At 38.0% G+C, this 21222-nt stretch overlaps 1 protein-coding gene across 1 annotated transcript in view; it reads right to left on the bottom strand.

Moving 5' to 3' along the window:
* 5-ht2b (5-hydroxytryptamine receptor 2B) overlaps positions 1-21222 on the bottom strand; it is a 308974-nt gene that overhangs the window by 65157 nt on the left and 222595 nt on the right. Inside the window, exon 2 of the mRNA XM_076829669.1 lies at positions 5902-6134. Coding sequence (XP_076685784.1) covers positions 5902-6134 — 233 coding nt within the window. The remainder of the gene's footprint in view (positions 1-5901; positions 6135-21222) is intronic.

The following is a 21222-nucleotide window of genomic DNA, read 5'->3' as shown; positions in this document are numbered from 1 at the left end:
GAATGGACGTGCGCGAGCGGAGAACGTGGGGTAATTACAGGGCTGTGCATGGTTTTGGCGGGCTTTCACGTCGATATTTTCTGAAACGCTTCGAAAGGTATTGCTTACACTACACAGGTTTCCTTCGGCGACTTTGCTACTCGTTTCTTTTGGTCGGAAGCTCGAAACCACAAAGTTTAAGACCACTTTTCGCGATGGTCCTACTTGATTTCGAAGCTGAAACGGTTTTGGTACTTTCTCCCTACGATTATGGCAAAAGAGCCGGCACTGCTTGCGAACTTGATGTCATCGCTATCTACAGGCAACTTATAGACCACCTACGCACAAATCTTAATTATGACTCTTTTTGCAAAATTAAAAACAGTTTGAAAATTTGCAGCTGATAGTGGAAGTATCCTGAATCGTAGAAATCAGACGAAAGAAGCTCCTCGTTCGAGCATCTTCCCCTACTTATTCCTAACATAATAAACAGAATAATATAAAAATATAATGATGAAAATAATGATGAAAAGATTTTCAGTTTTTCATTCGTGAAAAGCGTGTGAAAATGAAGATTCCCATTTGCGCGCTTCAGCCCTTTGGTGCGCGTTAAAACTTGCTTGCAGGCCGCGCAGAAGACGTGGGAGGGTATCTTCACTTCTTCGTACGAAAAAAGAAACACCCGATTTCTACTTCGCAAGAGGAGCTTTCAGGTAACTTTATGAATTGAAATTTACTTGGGCGACGAGAGTTTGAATTCCACGGGAATGCAAAGTCGAAATTCGTTGGGATATTGACTTCGAGTGTTCCCTTGAAAAATTCAGTGACCCAATTTTTTCACGCGCATTTTCGCACGGAAATTGTATGAATTTAAATATTTCAACTGCTTCGCGCTGCACCCTCTTGATTTTCGATTTCGCAGTTTTCCATTGGGACGGTTTCTTAGTATTTCATCTTATTAATGCATTTGACTATTTTTATTATATTAGGTTCGACTCAATTATTATTTTTACAGTGGATTTCATGTGATCAAACTTGCTTCTGCAACTGTTTACATTCATTGGCAACTAAAAACGAAGATGCACAGCTCTGCAGTTATCACGTAACCAGTAAGAAATTTGTTTGACGTTAATCAGCTTTAAGGTATCACTTATTTTATGTTCAATTGGATTTCGAGTAGGGGAAGGTGGGGTAAAACGGAAAGCTTAACTTTGGGGGGTGATAACTTAAAATCGGGAGGAGAAAAAGACACGAAACTTGAACAGGAGTCTTCGGTGGACCTTAGACTATAAGAAAATCAAAGTCATTGTTAAGAAAAATCTTTGGGAACGACGGAAAATGAAATTTACCGGAGATATTGAAATCTTCGTCTCGCTCAAGTGGTAGGGTAAAGCGGAACACCCACTTGAACACCATGCAAACGTACAAAATCTTTATTCTTATGATTTAAAAAGTATTCATTTATGTAAAAAAAACTATAAATATATGTTTTATGTATAACTGTTACAAATAAAATATAACAAAAATATATATTATACATATAAGAGAAAATATTTTATTAGATAACATAAAAATTACGGAAAATAATCAAATATAAATATAATATCGTAAAAGAAGGATAGATTAATACGGTTTGTTTATTATTTTATGAACAAAAATCACGTACAAATGTATAGGTGCAGGCCTCATGGGCCTACTCTTTACATGCAGTCATTTAGTAAACATTTAATATTTACACTTCAGCGCGAGGTAAAGAACTTTTTATATATGTCAAAATGTAGCGCAAGGACTATAGAATCCAACGATGTACTTGCCATTATTAATTTTCCAAATCCAAGTACCGAAAAGTGGTCGAAAGTCCAACGCAATATTGAAACGTCGATACCGGAAATTTTTCCAACTCTCTTAATGGAAAAATAACGTGTGCAGGGGTCTATGGTTTATCACAAAATGATATGAGGACCCTTTGGTTCCATGTCACGCGATACCAACTCATTCGCAGCTCTTATCTAACAGAAACATTGGTGTTCCGTTTTACCCCACTTTCCCCTACGTAGTAGTACCTAATAAATAACCACAATAACGGCAATAATAATAATAATAATAATAATAATAATAATAGCAGTATTAGTAGGATGGGTAGTGGTTTTAGTGCAGAATATTAAGGCTGCTAGTTGTACTCATAGTACCTATTTAATACTAATATTAGTATAACCCTAACTCAGACCAGTATCACTACCACTGTTATGACTACCAGTATATACTGGTAGTCACATTAGGAGTAATAGTAGTACGTAATATTGGTAGTCATAACAGTGGTAGTGATACTGGTAGTCGTAGTATTACTTAGTAATACCATAATAAATTTTTGTTACAAATGATAGTAATAACTCAAGTAGTTATCATAGTAGTAGTAGTGATATGTATTGGTAGCCATAATAGTAGTAGCAATAATGGTAATGGTAATAATAATAATAGCAGTATTAGTAGGATGGGTAGTGGTTTTAGTGCAGAATATTAAAGCTGCTAGTTGTACTCATAGTACCTATTTAATACTAATATTAGTATAACCCTAACCCAGACCAGTATCACTACCACTGTTATGACTACCAGTATATACTGGTAGTCGCATTAGGAGTAATAGTAGTACGTAATACTGGTAGTCATAACAGTGGTAGTGATACTGGTAGTCGTAGTACTACTTAGTAATACCATAATAAATTTTTGTTACAAATGATAGTAATAATTCAGGTAGTTATCATAGTAGTAATAATGATATGTATTGGTAGCCATAATAGTAGTAGCAATAATGGTAATGGTAATAATAATAATAGCAGTATTAATAGTATGGGTAGTGGTTTTAGTGCAGAATATTAAGGCTGCTAGTTGTACTCATAGTACCTATTTAATACTAATATTACCAGTATATACTGGTAGTCACATTAGGAGTAATAGTAGTTTGTAATATTGGTAGTCATAACAGTGGTAGTGATACTGGTAGTCGTAGTACTACTTAGTAATACCATAATAAATTTTTGTTACAAATGATAGTAATAATTCAGGTAGTTATCATATTAGTAATAGTGATATGTATTGGTAGCCATAATAGTAGTAGCAATAATGGTAATGGTAATGGTAGTAGTAACATAATAAATTTCTGCTACAATTGGTATTTCAAATCTGTAAGAATTTTAAAACCATAATAGCAATTTATATTCCCCACACCGTTATGTTTCACGAAATGACCACTCAGAAACGGATCGATCCCGCGCATTTCAAAGATTTAGGTGCGCCTTTAGAGCCTCGTTTTCTGCTTGCCTTTAGTTCCTGCAATTTAAGGCGGAAACGCGAGTAAGAAGAAAGAAGCATAGGTTTCGTGCCGCACGGAAAGTTCACGAAATGCCTAACAACGGTCTCATAGACGAGGTTTCGGAAACTTGAAAATACCGGATATGCTACCAACCCATTTCTCCTACTTACTCGTATCTGAATCTGAAGCCTGTAGTAAACGCATCCTATACACCAATTTCTGCTAACTACTGATTAATTGTCGGATTATTATTATTTCTCAGATATCTGTTCTTTAAGACAGCATTGCTTAATTTTCTAGTCACCGAATACAACATTACTACTATTATTTACTGTTTTTATTCATTTGTCTTTTACTAAACCCACAAGTATAGTAGATAACAATAGTATACGACCCTTAACCCTCGTTAGACGGCATAGGTACAATTGTAACTTTTGCGTTTTTAAATTGCGATAACTTTTTTTCGAGAACCCGAGGAGGGCTGAAGTTTCGTGACATCTCTAAATTTTTCGTCTAGATTATATAGACCAAATTTCAGAAAAATATCTCAACCCCCTTCCGAGCTAGGGGGTCGAGTTGAGGGTTGCATCCATAACAGCGGCATAGGCACAATGGCGCCCCTATTATATTTTGTATGAAGGTATGCAAGAAAAAAAGAATGCGATTTTTTTAATGATAATGTTATTAATGTTATAATAATAAAAGAGAGTAAAAAAATGTAGATAATTTACATTATAAAAGAAAATTTGGGAATTTTTTTTATTGATTTTCATTGAGTCTAAATGTTATCAGTTTATCGTACAGATTATACCGACAGTGGGAATATTCATATGAAATATGTGAGGGTGCAATTATGCCTCTGCCGTCTGTCAACGTTGTAAAATTGTGCCGTCTGACGAGGGTTAATAATAAAAACGTTAAAAACCCGGACATCCCCAGAGGAAAACTCGGATATACTGTGATACACTTGAGGGTGACGATGTCTCAGGTTGTACCATGTAGTACCATTTACATCAACGAGGTTCTCTGCTACACTGTGCCTTGCAGGAACCCAGCGATGCCGTGAAAGCATTAGGGGGGCAAAATCAGTAGTGTTTTCTCTTAAGTCAACCGAGTTGTATATTCGGCATACTTTTTGGTCATTGGTACTTTAACAGTCTGAGTGGCGACGCCGTGTTTTCACGCTGAGGGATTTGCATCTTGTGCGTGATGCATTTCACGCCGAAAAACGAACCAAACTTGGAGTTTGCTTTTTAAAACCCTGCCTCACTCAAAGTCCTGAAGCGTCTAAGGATACCGCTGCTTGACATTAATAGTTGTAAAACTCAGAAACTGTACATTTTGCAGGAGATGCAGTTTAAAATTTGCATTTGATTAACAGTTGAACGCTGATCATAAATTCAAATTTGACATTTTTGGAGTTGTCCAAATAGGGTGTGTCAATTTTATGGGTAAATTTAAAATTTTTGAAAATTTTAAAATGACTAGTAAGTCAAAGTAATGCTGTTTTTAATCCTGCGTCTGAAATTATCTTCAGAAATTGATTTGAGTGAGGTTTAGCTACTTCAAATCACAGTTGAAAAAAGTGAAAATTCAGTAAGATTTAACTACAAACTACATATTCGTATACTGCTTAAAGTGAGTCTTGCTTACATAAAAGCATGAAAATGAAAATGAAAATATGTGGAAATTAGTATTTATTACAAAAGGAAAATATATGTAACTTTAGCAACAGATCTAGCTATATGTCATTTATTTAGTAAATTTAATATTAACAAAGTCCACCAAAGAAGCGATATCTCCTTTGCTTCTGTTGCGACTCATAAGCTCAATTATTAATTTTTTTTTAATAATTTTAGTAATTTTTGCATTTTTCTATAATTCCAAATGAAATTCCAACTAGGTAAATAATGCATTACACAAAATTTAAAGGTAGTGGTTATTTTTAAACCTGAAATTGCACCGTCTTTCCACTAGTCGTTTTTAAAATTGAAACATTGAAAAATTCACACACCCTATTATCCCAATATCAATGCCAAGCCGCGATAAACCAAATAAGTGGAGTTTTATAATGCGTGATGAAGGGCACATTTAGTGGTTTGTTCCCTCGTGGTGTTGTTTTACATACCATTTGATTGAGTCTCAGATTAATCACTATTGTTCAGGGGTTGAAAACGGCTATGATATCCGTTTCGGATGTCGAAACAGTTATAAGAACCGAAATAATCTTGAAACAGTTACGAGTGAAAAAGGTTTTGGCCTACATCGGTCCCGGTTGAACAGAGCCGATAGTATTATATTGGTTCCATAACGGTTATAGGTATGTATATCGGTTATACAATAAACTGTCGGAACCGATACACACCTACCTACATTAGTGTTATAAAACCGATATATAACTATTATGGAACCGACATAATATCGGTTCTATAGAACCGTGACCGAAATCGATATAGTCAGAATATCGGTTCTTTGTAACTGTTCCAGTCAGAACCGATATGTAACAGTTTGGAACAGTTATTTTCGGAACCATTTGAATGGCCCGGTACGTGTCGTCACATCGTGACATCCACTGAAAGGAGATGTCGAGGTTTTCGTGCAACGTGTCTCACCTTCGAATACATTAGACTGAGAGGCAGGCTCATGGCTATACTGAGGATCCACACGAATATGATCTTCAAGGTGACCCTCCGTCTGGTCTTGTTACGACCGAACTTCATGGGGTAACGTAGGCTCAGGTATCGGTCCACGCTGATGGTGCACAGATGCATTATGCTCGCTGTGCAGAACAACACGTCCAGGCAGATCCATACGAGGCAGTAGACGGACGGCAGGGGAAAGTATCCTAAAACAAAGATGAGCACTGTGAGAGTCAGAGAGTGAGATTTGGAAAAACATTACTTGAAATACAGAATGAACATAATATTTCAGACACTGAATTATTCGTGTCACTTTATTATCTCTATTAATCCCTTCGTGGTCATACCTTCTTATAATTACAAATTGGTCGCATGGGGTTCACTGCACCCCAGCGTCATTTTTGAGTTACCATTTTCGTATTTTGGAAGCTTTTAACTATTGAGTAATAATTGTAAATATAATTTACCGAAATATAATTTTTGATACATTGAAATTTGTATATGAAGAAATAGTTCTGGATAAAAGCTTTTTTTGGTTGAAATTCACCAAATTTTTAAATTTTATTATTAAGGTCTAAAAATGTACAGAAATATTGACAAAGAGTTAATAAAAAATATCTTCTGATCAAATCCGATTATGTATTATTTAAATAATTGGTTGTAAATTATTTTATTCAAATAATGTCCGAGTCTGAGTGATTCCTGGACAAAACCTGCTAAATAATATTTTGAAATAATGAATTACATAAATTAAATAGCTAATTTTATAATATTGTAGGGGTACATATGTAAGTTTTTTCGCAGTAGCTTTACGTATGAGTCAATTCTACCGATGAAAATAATATATCGCGAACGAATAAAGCGGATCACAATGTTGAAATCGTGAAGTATGTAATCTCGTTGTAAATTTTGACAGGGAAGTAGGTACATACATATCTGACGAATGTTGGGCGTTTTAAATTCGCAGGGTTTATCACGACTCTGATTAACACTTCGACTGGTGTTGCCGTGCTTTCACGTTGATATTCGTTGGATGCCATCGAAAGTATTGTCCAAGAGTCCCCGAATGTTTACTTACACGAAAAGCTTATCCTATCCATTGGGAGTAGTCCCATGTAAATTTAATAGACACTATAGTTTATATTTTCATTAATGTCGGCCGTGTTCAAAGCGCGTGACGATCTGGACAAAATATTCCCGGCAGAAGCGACACTCGAAATGGCCTGGTTGATTTGAAGATGCATTTTTCAAAAACTTGCGCCACTCAAAGCGGTAAAGCGACTGGACTTTGAAGATCGAAGGGGAATCTCCGCATGACATCGTGGGATTTTCCATTGTGCCCGCTACAGTCACACCTACAGCACACTTTGTTGCAGGAATGTCTCAGTTACGTTACGGTGCAACATTTGGAACATCGCACGGAATGTTCCCGAAACGTTACAAGTAAATTGCTATGTCCGCCCCTGTGCAACATTGCGGGAGATATTTCTGCAACAATGTTTCGGAATTTTACAGCAATAGTCACGCAACGTTCCGGAGATTTTACAGCAATGGTCACGCAACGTTTCGGAGATTTTACACAGCAATGATCCCGCAACGTTTCGGGCAGTAGGGCCAAAAATAAAAATAATGGTATATACCGTGTCTGTGAGGGACGCGGCGACATGAATGTGTGCAGAATTGTAGTAGTATGAAGCCCGTTTGTCATTTTCTCATTGAAAATTCTTTTACCCCAGTGGGATTCGAACCAACGCGACCTATAGCACCGTAAACGAACTCTTTACCGCCGCAGCTACAACCGATGATTGAGAAGATTGCTTATGTATTCGAACTTTTACTCTTACCGTGTAAAATTTTAAACTCAAATTATACAAAAACGAAGGCTCGTTTTGACAAACCCCATTACATCTTCCTAATTGTGGAGCCAGGTATCACAACAAATTCATTTCCACGCTTGATGCTATATTAAATTGATTCATAATCTGTTATGAAATATCCTGCGTAGTACAAGAAAAGATTTTTTAGTTTTGAGTACATTTTTAATAGAATCGTTTACCATAATTTTTTTTATGTTGTTTTATTTTCTAGCTTTTACTGTTTGTGGATTTACAGTTCACAGCTCAGACAACTTTACAAATATCTTTTATTGCTGCATACAGTTTAACAGTTTGCTTAAACCTTATTGTGCTAATTAAGTAATTGCATTAATTACTTATATCACATTGTCAATGTCCGCATATATTCCGTCGGAGGTTGCCTGTGGAATATAAGACTGTATTTTGTGTGTCCAAATTTCAGGAACGCTCCGCGTAGGTTGCCAGTGGAAATATATAAGTCCGTATTCTGTGGTCGACGTTGCAGGAACGTTCCACGTAGGTTGTAGCGCAGTATGTGCGCAATATTCCACGGCAATGTGTGCGCAATATTCCGCGAGTATTGTACTGCAGTATGTGCGCAATATTCCACGGGTATTGTACCGCAGTATGTGCGCAATATTCCATGAGTATTGTACCGCAGTATGTGCGCAATATTCCATGAGTATTGTACCGCAGTATGTGCGCAATATTCCATGAGTATTGTACCGCAGTATGTGCGCAATATTCCGCGAGTATTGTGTGCGCAATATTCCCGAAACATTGCACAAACGTGGCCATTGCAGTATTCCACGGCAATATTTCCAAAATGTTGCTGTAAAATTGCAATGCAACCTGCAAGCAAACTGCAACATTGCAATGTGTAGCCAACGGTTCTGCAACGTTCCTACAATAAAGTGTACTGTATGGGCACTTCCTACTCGAATGGATGCATGGTTAGCCAGCGTCGACCCCTGGCCCCTGTTACGCAACCTACCCCGATACTTGTCACTTTTCGTTTTACTTTATTTTCTCGTGGCACGTGAAGTATCGCTTGCAAAAAGAGGTCAATGGGTCACCTCGAAACGAAAAAATCGACAAGTCTCGAGACAGAGCTGATATCTTCTGCCTCTTTATAGCATTCGTTTCCTTAATGTGACGTGCAACGCGATTGAACATATTGTTGCACACTTGAAATTTGATTTAATGTAATTCTTGAATAATACACATATGTAAATTGATGTGTACGATGATGTGTATCGATCGTATCTCAATCATAACACTATTAGTATTATAAGTTTAGAAAGAGAATCTTTTATGTTCTGAGTTTTCAGTGAAAATTTCGAAGTTATATTTCTTTCTTTCCTAAAAAGATTGAATTATGCAGGGTCTTTCATTTCAAATAGACTACCTAATCATCTTCTTCAGTTGAGATGATATGAAAAACGTTTCATATGCAATTTGAATGATTCCAATCGCGGATATGCTGTAAGGATTATTTTTTCGGAGTTTTAAAGGTAATCTTTGCATTTTTACGGTTTGACTGCCATAAGCATGGCTCTGTCTTAAGATACGCAAGCGTATTTTAAGATTTAAACCTGCTTTAGGTAGGGCAGCGTGTATTGTAATTTCGAAATGATGTGATATACATTTTTCTGTGATAAAGAAGGGAAAAAGTGGATCATAACGGTGTTTTAAATTCATGATTGTACAAGTTTCGTTTTTATTACGAAAAAAAACAACAAATTTTAAAGCATTAAATATCCAATATCATGCTAGGTATTTGTTGGAATTAATGAAATTCTATGTTACTTAGATTGTTCAATGAAAATATCTGTGATATCAGCTTGGGGTTTGGCGATCTAATTAAGCGCATTATTATTTCTGCATATTTTGACGTCATTTAAGTATAATTTACAGAGGGTTCTAGAATTTGTATTACGTTCACTCAAACAGGTACCAAATTCGTGTTCGACCACTGTGTTCTTTTTTTAATGTAATTGGTTATTATATTCAAAGGAGTATGCCTCATAAATCTTGATAAGTAAATAAATAAATATTAGAAACGCTATATTCTCTGCTTGTATATGGATTTATAACAAAGTCGAAGTGTAACAATTATTTTCGAAAGTTCATGCGCTTCAGGCAACATATACTAGGCGTTTCTACAGGGACCCACTCCAACGGTGGACGGGGGACACAAAAATGATGGAAAGAGTTCATACAAACATCAGCTCTATTTGACCTTGTACCCGACTTATAACCATTTTTTTACTCGAATAATCCTTAATGGCAAGCAGAGATAGTGTAATTGATTCTAATAAATATTTGTATAACTCTTTGTAATTGGACTTGTTTTTCATAATGGTAAATTAGCAGGTTAATTTTCTGTAAGCAATCAATGTAGCGAAGTATTGGAAGAAATTCCGCTTGATGTCGTACGTCGCACGTGGTTTATGCATCACGGCGCACCACAACATTTGAGTCACATTTATTAAATTTTTTTAGAAAATCTGCATCACGGCGACTGCAGGCTTGCACTCGGGGCGAAGATGGCCATTTCGAACACTTCTTATAGGTAAAGGTAAGGAGTTGCACAGTACTGGTGTATAAAAATAGCTACAACTCGGAAATAAGGTCAAATAGGGCACATATTTATATGCTCTTTTTTCATCGTTTTCGTGTCCTCCGTTCACCGTTGAAGTGGGTCCCACATGTTAAGACACGCCCTGTATAATACCTGGCTGCCTTACGAGGGTTATGAGTATTCTATACTCAATGTCATTTAAGAAGGAACCTGCCGACCGACGAGTTTAGACCGGTTCTGCGCAGGTTGACGCTCATTGGTGCCGGGAGAAGCCGCTATTGGCTGTACCCCCACCAACGCCTTTTCGAAGCCAATGAGCTCATTCTACATGCGCGAAACGGGTTCCTTCTTAAATGACTTGGAGTATACTTGCTGGTCTCCATATCCAGTGTGCAAACAATGCACAAGAAAGACCCTAAGAAAGATTTCTTCTCATTGTTGACCCATTATTTATCCATTGTGGTCTTGGTATGGTTTGCCCATTATTATTATTCGTTAAGAAACAGCATTTAACGGTACTTTAAAAACACTATGGTTTAGTAGATTCTATCTACGTTAAAAATACCATGCTTTACTGTAGACATAGAAAACACTGCTCCAAAGAATATCAATCTCACCATTTTCGTTTATGATATCGACAGCAATAAAATAATTATTAGCCCTCGATGGCTGTTCAGAGAATAAAAATAAGAATTTCGGATCGTATCGAGATTAAAATCTATCGTAAAAGCTTTTACTCGTTTACCCACCATCCAAGGGTTAATAATTCTGTTGAACAAAGCAAAATTAGTAACGAGTAATAACATAACCTAGAAAATACATGGCGTTAGATCAAAACCCGGGAAGTCCTCCTAGGATTAACTCTATCGAGGCTTCGTTACAAAATGATCGAATATTCGAAATTCAATCGGCGAGGTGGAAGCGCAACAGGAATACAAGTGAAGTTGTAATTTACGCGATCGTGGCCCCGTTAATTGCCGATGCTCCCGCCTCGTGGTGTTTACGTTTGCCCGTTAAACGAATGGCGCGGTGCAAATTTGCCAGCGACCCTCGGTAATCGTTTTTCTTTTGTTCGTCTCGTCGTCGACGGTATCCCGTGCTCGTGGTGCGGGGTCTAGCGCGATCGTTAAAATTAAACGTGGCCCCCCTTCGAACTGAAGACGACCGCGACCAACCCTTTAACGACACCGCGCGTTGCTCGTAAAAGGTAACCGTGCGTCAAATTTATCGTCAACCCTGCATTTACAGACGATCGACGAAGTGAGCAGTAATAATAAAAATAAACGACGGTGTTCAGCTTGGACTATGTAGACGTCGAACAGGGCAACTTGTAGAACCCCCTTAACGATATAACGTTTAGGAGTCGACCCGGTAGGGTGATTGGTTTTTGAGATATCGTGCTAACAAATTCGAAAAATATCGTTTTGAGAAAAACGCGTTTAAAGTTTCAGGTACCATTTTTTTTAAATTAAATTTGTTTAAAATGTTGCCCAAATATGTACAAATATAGGCATACAGTTTTCAATTAATATAATTTGAGGGTTTCTCTTAAAAAAAATCCCCAATATCGCGCTCCTTTCCAGGTCGTCAAAGTAGGGAGACTCCTTAGTAAAAACGCTGCTGATGCTGCTGAAATGATTTCTTCAGCTTGGGCTGGGAAATTCACACACTCACCAGACATAGCTCCAAGTGATTAAGACATATTTAGATCATTAGGATTAGCGCCTATAAAAATCAACGAAATATTGACAGAGCAACTAAAACATTTGGAATTGTACCAAACTTTTGTGAATTCAGACAGGGCAGAATAAATTATACGATGAAATAAAGGGGGCTGGACTGATGGCGGGATGAATAATCGAATGAATTACTTCACACGAGAAATTTTAATCCGGCCGTCCGAATCTGTCACTGAGTGCTCACTGGGAAAGAAATGTAATTTTGCGCCTCGCGCCTTCGAATTCGTTTTAATGCCTCGCAAAGAGCTCCATTCTGCTTGTCACGTCTATCTTTCCGCGACTCCGCGGACGAATGGGAACGACCCCCGACAAAATTTAAATCGAAAAAGACCCGTCAGCCTCGTAAGCGTTTCACAGGATTCGCTTATTCCTGACGGTGATTCTCGGTGGTTGAAAGGTCTGGACGTTTATTTCGGATGTCTCAGGCGGTTCAACTTTCAAGTGGAAATCAAATAAGTAATTCATGATTCGATAAGCTCGCGTGATTTCGTCGATTCACGTTTCGCCAAGTGGCCCTGTCACGAAGTCCTTGTTATATTTGAAAAGATGAACGCTTCAACTGTCCGTTTTGAAATTCCTATACCAGAAAATTCTTATTAACTTTTTAAGTGTTTTGAACATATTCAAAAAATGTCATGTCTTGAATAATCTTTTAAATAAATTTTGCCAATCAGGGTAGGTACCAATGACTTTTCCAGTTATTGTCTAAATCTCACCACGAAAATTTCGAATATTTTAGATTGCCTTTCTTCGTACTCTATTCCGCAAAAATTATGCGTTATGTCAATATGAAATGACCATCGCCGATTTTTAGGCGACTTTGGTAGAAAATAGTTCTTACAAAAATATTTGACACGTATTTCTTTTTATCGACTGGCATTCATGTTGAAGGGGTGAAAACAGCCCTGAAAGTTGGGGGTGAGAAACATGTTGGGTCGAATATCTTGGAAACTAATAGAGCTAGGAGAACGGTCTTAATGGTAAAATTGTGTAATTTCTAATAAGGAATGCAGCTGTGGAAATATATTCCAAAAAATTCGGGTTGTTAAATTTAAAAATAACATTATTTTTTGGAATCATTTGAAATTATTTAGACCATTCTAGCTCTAATAGTTTCCAAGATATTCAACCATACCTGTTTCTCACCCTCAACTTTGAGGGCCACTTTCACCCCTACAACATGAGAGTCAGCCGATAAAAAAAAGCGTGTCAAATATTTTTGTAGGAATTAGGACCAAAGTTGCAACAAAATCAGCGATTGTCATTTCGATATGTTCCCTTGTAAGCAAATATGAATATAAATTCAACGATTCAAAGATATCCATAATTTCAAGACTCCAAACACGTAAAAAATCATTAGAATATAGTCTTTTACTGTGCTAAAATGACGCCAGAGTAAAATATAAAATGCTCGATCTTCCTACGTACGGTAATTATTTTTAAATAATAAGAGGCACGCCTCACAGATTTCGATGACCTTAAAATATGAGAGGGGAGAAAGGGGGAGAGAGAGCATAAGTCTATTAAAAATTAATATTTGTAATTGTTTGGGTGAGTTATTATCCTTGTGTTATCTCCTTATTCATTTTCTCTATTTCTGCAAAAGGGGTTAAAAAGGACTTACTTCCAAATGTGTTGATAACAAAAGGGCTTATTTCTTATAGTTTTCATCAAAAGGGCTTATTTTCAAACGTTTTTTTTTTAAATAACTATTAAAACAATGTCGCTGAAAACATTACCGCTATCGAATGGAAAAATAAAATATGCGTGTACTAATAAAAAAAACAAGGTACCACATTTTTTTGCGGTTATTGAAAATTTGTTGTATGGAAATGTGCCCTTTTGAAAAATCACTTCTCACTTATAGCAAGAAAGGCAGCATTGTCTTGCATGGATCGTCAACGTTACTTCTGCGCTTTCCCTTAAAAATGACAGTAAGTGATATTCTAAAATGCCAATATATTTTTCGCTATTCTTCCGGATTATGTAATAAGAAATTCTGTTGCATTATGCTATCTTGACCCAAACGAGACTGATGAAATACCAATAGAAAGCATTATTAACCCTTAACTGGTATTCTGGGGTCAGTCATGACCCCAAGCACGCAAGGTTCGCTGCAAAATATTTGGTTGTCTAAGTTTGTAAACTGAATTTCTAATTAATTTGATCATAATAGTTTAACCTTCTACGTATCTATTATTTTATACATTACCTACGAACAAAATAGGTATTGTGTCCTTTTTTATTTGGGGTCTGCCACGACCCCAAGATAACAGTTACGTTTGAAAAAACAGTATACCAGTTAAGGGTTAATATGCGTCGTTATATACCTCTTTATGAAACAACAGCGAATCACTTTCTTTCTTTCGTTTTCATGTGCCAGGAAATATAATGAATAATACTGCCCTCCTTAGTTAAACTGTCCTATCTAGCATTTTTGCATTTCTTGAGATACGTTGAAATATTTCAAGTTCCACACGTCTTTTACCTTTTAAGCAAAGTTAGAAAACTCTGCGTGCTTCGTAAAGATTTATAAACAGTCTAATGTATTTAACCTAACTTCTCTCCAAATGGTTATAATATTCTATCTAAAACAATTAATTAATTGGTACGTTAATAACGCATCACCTACCGGTACATCTATTAAAAAAAATTATATTAGGCTGCTACGAAATAATGGCAACATGTTTCAATTTGAACGAAGGAAAACAAGGCCGGTACAAAGTAAATAATTAAATAATTAAATTTCAGTTTCCTCGGCTGTTTCCAAATGTTAGATAGGACATTTTAACTAAAGAGGGCAGAATAGATAGTGAAAACACTGCATTTTTCTGGTGAAACATTGTTTCTCGATAATAATACGAGGTTACAGACAGTATAGTTGGTTTTGCTTCATCTTAATTGCAATATGCGAGAATCGAAAATCTTGGGATATGTATGGTACAGTTATGAAACGCAGTGTATCATTTTCTATTCATTTCCCTCTTCCATTATTGCCTTTCAGAACGCGGCCACTCGCGCCCCCTCACAGGGGACGCTTTCAAATCAGCAAAGTCAATCGTGCCGCGGGGAACTTTGTTGCTGTCATTTCACGCACGCGAAAAGTCATAAATGTCACGGCAGTTGAATCCGTTGGCCTTGCGGGTCGAAATATTATCCTGGTCGCATGGAAATATTCTCAGCAATGAAAGAAGGGATCGCCGGGGAATGAGAGCGAGAGACGCGGGCCACCCCGGCGCGAACACGTGCAGGGGATGCAGCGCGAGGCTGTTACGAGGAGGCAGCACGCGAAAGTTACTTTCGCACCACGAGAAAATTGAACGCAAAGGCTCCATCGCGCCAGTGTACCGGCGCGCTCTTCTTGCAAGGCCAGCATCGACCGTTGGTAATTAAAGTTGGCCCGTTTGCTCGCGTGAAAAACGCCCCCGCTGCAGTGAATAATATGTGCGCCCAGGAAGTAGAACCACCTGGATTCCCGGGTGCTTGGCAAAAACTGACTGGCTGCATTTTAGGAATCGAACTTTTCGTTTGTAACCATTATGCAGTGTCCCGAAATTTTTGGACCAAATTAGTGCAGCCTTTCCAGGAGTTCAAGTGAGAAACCGAAGTTGCGTTATGCGATAACCTTTAGACGGGGGGGGTGGCTACTGTAGTGGCCACGTTAAAATTTGGATACTTTGCTGAAGTGTGAGTAAAAACATTTACAATTTCAATGAAAAAAATCCGGCCCTTTAAAGGTTAAGCAAAGTTATAGAGGATGTAAAAAAGTATTTTGTTGCTGAAAGAATGTGCTGCAAGTGTTGACCTTAACCTCGAAACTCAGGGTGGAATTTTTCTTTCCTCTAACGTATTCTATCCACTGAGAGAACAAGGGAGCAATGTTTCAAATAGTAATCCAAACAAATTGTTCCCTTGGTATTTTTTATCCCCCTAAAAGAATACCAAAATTGATTGTACTGATCAAGAATCCTAGAATCGTGGAATCACCTGCGCATATCGCAGCAAATAATGTTGGATGGCCAAGTTTCCCTTAAGAAGGTTCGATACCGGAATAAAAATGATAAGAATTCTTTGAAAAGCGTTTGAATCTAATGTCCAAAGTGTAGCCCGCATTGTGTCAAAATTTCAAGCTGATGGGCAGCACGGTTTTTGAAAAAATTGAAATTAAAGTTGCGCTTTTATACAGAGGCTCTTATAGGAGAAGCGAAAAAAATTATTATAAAATGTTACACGGAGTCGTTAAAAATGATAAGAAAGTTCTAAAAAATGTTGGAATGAAAAGCTTAATCATACCTGTGAAATTTTAAAGAAGAAAATTGGACATGACCCGTACCGGTTTATTAGATAATTGAATAAATAGGCAGCAATGTTCTTGTATTATTGGAACTGCCTGATGGAACTGTTTGAAACGTGGCAACGCTGCACGCCAGGTAGCGATGTATACATATACGTAGGGCAGATGTGTATATTACGGTGCCCTGTTCCTACTAGTGTGCTTTTATTGTTTTTTTTTAATTTTTTTGTTCGAAAAAATTCGAAAACGCGCAATAGGACGCCACAAGTGTGAGATGGAAAGAAAAAAAAATGGACGCGGAGCGACGTTGCCGCATTTCACACACATATTTTACGCTACTTTAACTGGAAATATTGTGGTTCTAGCTGCATTAAACATACCTTTTGTTTACTTGAATTCAAAAACAAAATATGTAGTAATAATTTTATTAGGAATAAACATGTAATTAACATTTTTGTCTACACAATTTGTTCTTATCTCAGATTGGTGTTACTGCAAAGCTCCCCATGTGTAAGCATAGGCTTACCCCTCTCTTCGCCTGCCCCGCATGTGAGGTATGGAACCTCCTTTTAAGGCCCCCATACACTAGCGGGCATGCTCGCCGAGCACGCCACGAACTGAAGGCTCGGCGAGGATGCTCGCTAGTATGTGCGATCGACGAGCGGTTAAAATACTTGGCTCGTGAGATGCTCTGCTCGCTGAAAATTGCTTGTGAGCTGAGCGTACAGCTGTACAACTGCGGCTCGTCAAATATGTTCTATACATAGACTATCAAGTGCGTGGACAATCACGAGCATGTCGACGAGCTTCATGCGGGCATGCTTTGCAGATTAATGTAACTCACAAAAGGGTGTACATATCTGATATGTCACGCTTAGCAGCTACGTGCGAAACAAGCTACTTAGTTATCACTGGGCTATCTTTTTATACAAAGGCTGAAATTCGTAATAGCTGATTTACTCAGTCAGTAACTAAGGGATAAGATCATCTTCTACCTACCAAATACCTAACGATAAGTCGTGTGCAGGGTGGGACAATAACTTTGATCACCCGGAATCAACTCCGTTTCTTTTAGAGATGTGAAAACCTTTATTTACAAAAATTGTACTGTACCAGGGGGCTATAACGTCTAATATTTGTTTGGTGATATGCTGAAATCTCTTCCCAATTTAATTTCTTACTCAATTCTTTTCCTAATTACTGATTTTATGGAAAAGTTCTACAATAAGATTCAAAAAGTTTGCTAAGTGCAGAGTAAGATGACTGGGAAAAACTGATGACCCAGTGTAACCAAAGTGTGCATCTACCCTAAGGTTGTGTTCAGATATATTGGCCGGTGAGTTCGGTTCCGCGTGCAGCGCGCGAGGAGAAATCAGCCACCACCATCTGACGATCGTGGATTTGTCAATTGGAGTTGCGGGGTCCCCGAAGAGTATGGTGAAGTAACGGGAACGCGGCTCGAGTCCACCTGAACGAAGCCGTGTGGCTGTTGTTTATTCTTAGCGTAGTAGTTGTGTGCGTTACGAAGCCATGCGCAAACCAATACGAGATCAAGCTATCGAGAAGGAATCAATGTTCTGACCAACAAAGCTCCTGAATTTTTTCGGAGCTAACACACACCTATTCTGATGTACGCATTTCTACGCTAAGAGCTCGGTTTGGCCTACACGTCAGGAGCTCGGCGCTATCCCCACCACTTCTGACTCGCTCTTGTTCTGCGAAGGCGCGAACGAGATGGAACGAGAGCCAGAAAGAAATGACAAAGTACCTCACGGGCACCGAATCCCCACCGCGCGACAAGCAGGCCTATCCCGAGAGAGAGAGAGTGAGAACGTAGAGAAAAGGAGCACCGAGGCCGGCAAGCAGTGTGGTGGCAGAATACCCCTCACGAAACTCACCGGCCAATATATCTGAACACGACCTTAGTACCTACAAAAGTTAGCAAGAAATCAACCGTTTATGAAGCTCATGCAGAGCTCGTGTCTTTCTTTGTACTATTTCACCAGGTGACCATTTTACAACAGAAAGGAAAGTAAGCAAATGCTGTGTGTACTAAGATTATTAACTCTATGTTACAGATGTGGCATAGATGTGGAAAGGGTTAACCCTTAACTGGTATCCTGGGGTCGCTCGTGACCCCAAGCACCCAAAGTTCGATGTACAATTTTCGGTTGTCTAAGTTGGTAAACTGAATTTCTAATTAATTTTAAAATAATAGTTTAACTTTCTACGCTTCTATTATTTTCTACATTACCTAAGAAGAAAATATTCATAGTGGTTGCTCTAGTGTCGACTTTACAAATTTCTAGGTCCTTTTTTATTTGGGGTCTGCCACGACCCCAGTATACCAGTCACGTTTGCCAAAAACAGTATACCAGTTAAGGGTTAAGGCAACCGAGTGATACTACATCCAAAACGATCCTTACTATTTGTGCATACACAATTAGAAAGTCTCCCATAGCACGAGGTGATCAATTCTACTTTTCAATCTTTTGCAAGTCATAAAATGCACCACAAAAATGCAAGGCTGCCATCTGGCACTCGCCTATCCGATGCCCACAGGAACGTATCAATTCTCCGAGAATAAGTTGCAACATCTCCCCAACAATGCCCTCGAGTAAACCTCGGTGTCAAATGGAATATCTGCATGCGAATTGGTGCATCCTGGATTGACGTCCCCTCGAAAAATATAACTCGTGGTCCAGGAAGAGGCGAGGAAAATCTACTTTTAATTGCACGTGTGATCGATAACTCGCGGCAAATTCGCTCGCGTCGGTTTATGATCCACCCTTGACGGAACGATTTCTCTGCCAGCGACGAGTATAAATCCCCCCTAGTGCGTCACAAAAATACTGAAAGATATATCGTCGTTTCAGTCGGAAACGACACTGTTCCTTCCGCTCTCGCCCTGTTCTTTTTTTCTCGTCGTTCTCACCGGGTTTTCGTTTCTCTCTCTCGAACGGGCCGCGCTGAAAACGAATAAGCGGTTCGATCGATTATCCGGGGAATACAATGGGTTGGAACAGTCGACCATGAAGTTTTGATGGAAAGTTGCGGGAGGGGGGGATTTATTGTTACAAACGATCGTGTAAATTGACGTGGATCACAGCTTCATAAATATCACCCTCGACGGCCACGGGATTCCCGCTGTCGCGTTTGCTGAATTTTAAATATGCCGCATGGTTATTAATAATCGCTGCGGCCAGCCAGCATGGAATACAGAGCGAATCAAAATGATGAATTCTCACCAGCGCCAGGCACATAGGGGACCGTTGTAAATCGGGGAAAATTCAGTACAGAGTTATGCAGTGTTTTCTTTTGAGTGGGCTTTGGATTTACGTAGTGGGAAATGATACATTTATTTTATTCTCGGGTCACCCTTTGACAATGGGAACAATTGGAACAATAAAAATTAAGTACACTCGCAGGGAAGTTCGGTTACCCGAACATTCCGATTTCTTTGAAACTGTGCAGGTTTGTAGAGTACCCAAATAAAAAGTATCAGACCATTCTTCATTTATTCTCATTTTCGGTTCTTCAGTATTGTAAACACCCTCCTAAAGGTTAATGAGTGTTTCCTGTTTTCCAGTATATCATGAAAAAAATGTTGTAAAGAAAATATAATGTTTTTTTCTGCTGTATAAAACTAGGTAACCGAATTGTTTAAAATTTGTGGTGGGGAACATTTTTCTGTTTAAATTGCAAATTTTAAACAATTTGATTACACAGTTTTATAGGCTATAAAAACGGTTAAGTTTCCATTCTAATAATTTTTTTTGTATCTACTATAGTTTTCAAGATATACAGGAAATCAGGAAATCACACATTAACCTTTAAGGGGTGTTTCACCCTGAAGAACTGAAAACGGGCACAAACGAAAAATTGTTTGATACATCTATTGAGGTCCTCTACAACCCTGCACAATTTTTAAAAAATCAGAGTGTTCGGATAACCGGACCTCCCTTTTAGTAGGGTTGGATTTAAAATTAGTTAATTATAGAACAGCGGTGAAGTGTTCCCTTCACGATTTGTTTTAACATCCATGTCACACTAATAGTATTTATTATAACATTACTTCGAAAATCCAATTTCATTTTTTTATTAAGACACTATTTCCATGTGTAAACGTTTCCCTCTTTTCGAAATTAAAATTAAAACTTTGGCTAGCACTTTAAAAAGTGTCCCTTCAAGGCGATCTGGCCTTCCCAAGATTTGTCCAACTCGCCCTGCGCTTTGAACATATGTGACGGCACTAGTAAAATTTGAAACTTCTATGTTCCATGTACAGTGCATGTTCGTGACAAATGGATAGGAGAGGCCTTCCCGATGAATTTTTACTTCCGAATTCCGTAAACCAATTGTACGTTATGTATAATTAAAAATACTTCGAACGCGATCGGGTTTAAACTCATTTTCATCAGAAAAATCTGAGCAATTCATTGGTAATACCTACGCACATATTCAATGAAAAATATAAAAAATTTAAATTCCGTTCGTGGATGTTTCATTTGCACACAAGCCGATTTATCGCGATCGACTGCACGAGAGCAAGGGGTCACTGAGCTGGCACAGTATAAAGCGAACTTTGAGCTCGGTTTGTTTCCAAACCAAACATAATAGTAGGGTAGACCGGGGTGATAGTACCAGGGGGATAGGGGAGGATTGTAACACGTTAAATATCTCAGAACATATGATAGACATTAACACCAATTTTGGATATATGATGAAGAATGACATTTGGAACACACACATCCATATCGTAGCAGTATAGATACACAGTAGACATGTATAGTGAAGAAAATAACTTTTCGATACCCTAAA

Source organism: Andrena cerasifolii, chromosome 16 (assembly GCF_050908995.1).
Source record: "Andrena cerasifolii isolate SP2316 chromosome 16, iyAndCera1_principal, whole genome shotgun sequence".
Taxonomy (NCBI): domain Eukaryota; kingdom Metazoa; phylum Arthropoda; class Insecta; order Hymenoptera; family Andrenidae; genus Andrena; species Andrena cerasifolii.
The sequence above is the reverse complement of the archived record's forward strand: the minus strand, read 5'-3'. Positions and strand labels throughout refer to the sequence as shown.